Raw genomic sequence first — 1,532 nt, forward strand, 5'->3', positions numbered from 1 at the left:
ATTATTAATTATTATAGTTTGCTTCATTAAAATTAAAGGGTGTGAATTAAGTGTTCTCTAGTGCCTTTTGTCCGCTTTAAGGTGGTGGTATAAGTTAAAGGTTGTGGTGTCGGAGTAAAAAAAATCTATCTACCTATCTGGGCTAAGCCCCGGATCTCCTACAATCCTAAATCCGCCCCTGCTCCACACCCCTTCATATACCCCATTGTGTGCAGTGTTAGTTAGCTCTCTGGTTCATGGTTGTTGTAACTATCTCTGTGTCTTTGTGGTAGAGCTCTTTGTGTTTTTTGGTTATAGAGCTGAGGCTCTTAGGCAGTGGCGGCCGGCCGATAGTGGGCGCTAGAGCGCCGCCCTCCCTGGTTAAAAGAAGAGCCCTATAAATAAAATAAATTAATAATATTTACTCATTTTAAGTATGTTTGTGTTTCCAATACACACTATAACGTTAATATATCAAATATAAATAATTGTTTTCATTAACAGGAAGTGACTGTCTGACAGAGAATAATACCGCGTCTATACTTTCCGTAGCCGCATTTCTCTTAGGCTAGACGCAATAGCGCTTACAGTGGGCATGCACTGGTTTCATCGCTGTATCCGTCGCAGCCAATCAGTGCGTAACGCGCTGTGCGTTGAAATATGATATATTATGATGGAAGCCGGGCGCGTTTTCAAGCGATCTATTATCATCTAAGCAAGCAGCGTCTATACTTTCCGTAGCCGCATTTCTCTGAGACGCTCTCTGATTGGCCGACGCCGGTTTCTACCCTGGTTAAGCTTAGCCACTCTTCGTCTTCGAAATAGGTTTGTAGTAGAGGTTCGAAGTAGAGTTTGTCTTAGAGCGTGATGGCAAGTTCTTTCGACGGTTAAGCTTAGGCACTCTTTCAAAGTTGGTTAAGGTTAGAGTTTGTCTTAGAGCAGGGCGATAGAACGCCAGGTAGTTTGCAGGCTGTTCGACGCGGAAATTGGCAAAGAGACAGTAAGACACAGCTCATCAGTACTTGTGTTGTGCTAACAATAAGCTATTTGCCTAGCTGGATGCAGTCTGGACAGTGGATATAGATCAATATTGATTGATTGGGACTGTGGGACAGTGGACATAATACACTTTATCAAGCCCTGGACCACGTTCAACTAAACAGTGAGTTAATGCGGTCTCTCTCTCTCTCTCTCTCTCTCTCTCTCTCTCTCTCTCTCTCCTCTCTCTCTCTCCCTCTCTCTCCCTCTCTCTCTCTCTCTCTCTCTCTCTCTCTCTCTCTCTCTCTCTCTCTCTCTCTCTCTCTCTCTCTCTCGCTCTCTCGCTCTCTCTCTCTCTCTCTCTCTCTTCTCTCTCTCTCTCTCTCTCTCTCTCTCTCTCTCTCTCTCTCTCTCTCTCTCTCTCTCTCGCTCTCACACAGCGTGTTGTTGTTGTTGTTAATTTAGCCGTGGGTGATGCATATGAATGAATGAATGGTAACTTGTTTAAAATGACAAGATATATATATGTGTTCATTATTGGATTAATCATACGTGTACTAGTGTAGTATGACTTA

At 43.5% G+C, this 1,532-nt stretch overlaps 1 protein-coding gene across 1 annotated transcript in view; it reads left to right on the forward strand.

Annotated features, from left to right (window-relative positions):
- Positions 1-303, forward strand: part of LOC311243078 (uncharacterized protein) — a gene marked incomplete at both ends in the record, with an annotated part of 41,626 nt that extends 41,323 nt beyond the window's left edge. Inside the window, one exon of the mRNA XM_084332149.1 lies at positions 298-303. Coding sequence (XP_084188275.1) covers positions 298-303 — 6 coding nt within the window. The remainder of the gene's footprint in view (positions 1-297) is intronic.
- Positions 304-1,532: the final 1,229 nt, after the last annotated feature.

Source organism: Notolepis coatsorum, assembly GCF_963971535.1.
Source record: "Notolepis coatsorum genome assembly, chromosome: 16".
Lineage (NCBI taxonomy): Eukaryota > Metazoa > Chordata > Actinopteri > Aulopiformes > Paralepididae > Notolepis > Notolepis coatsorum.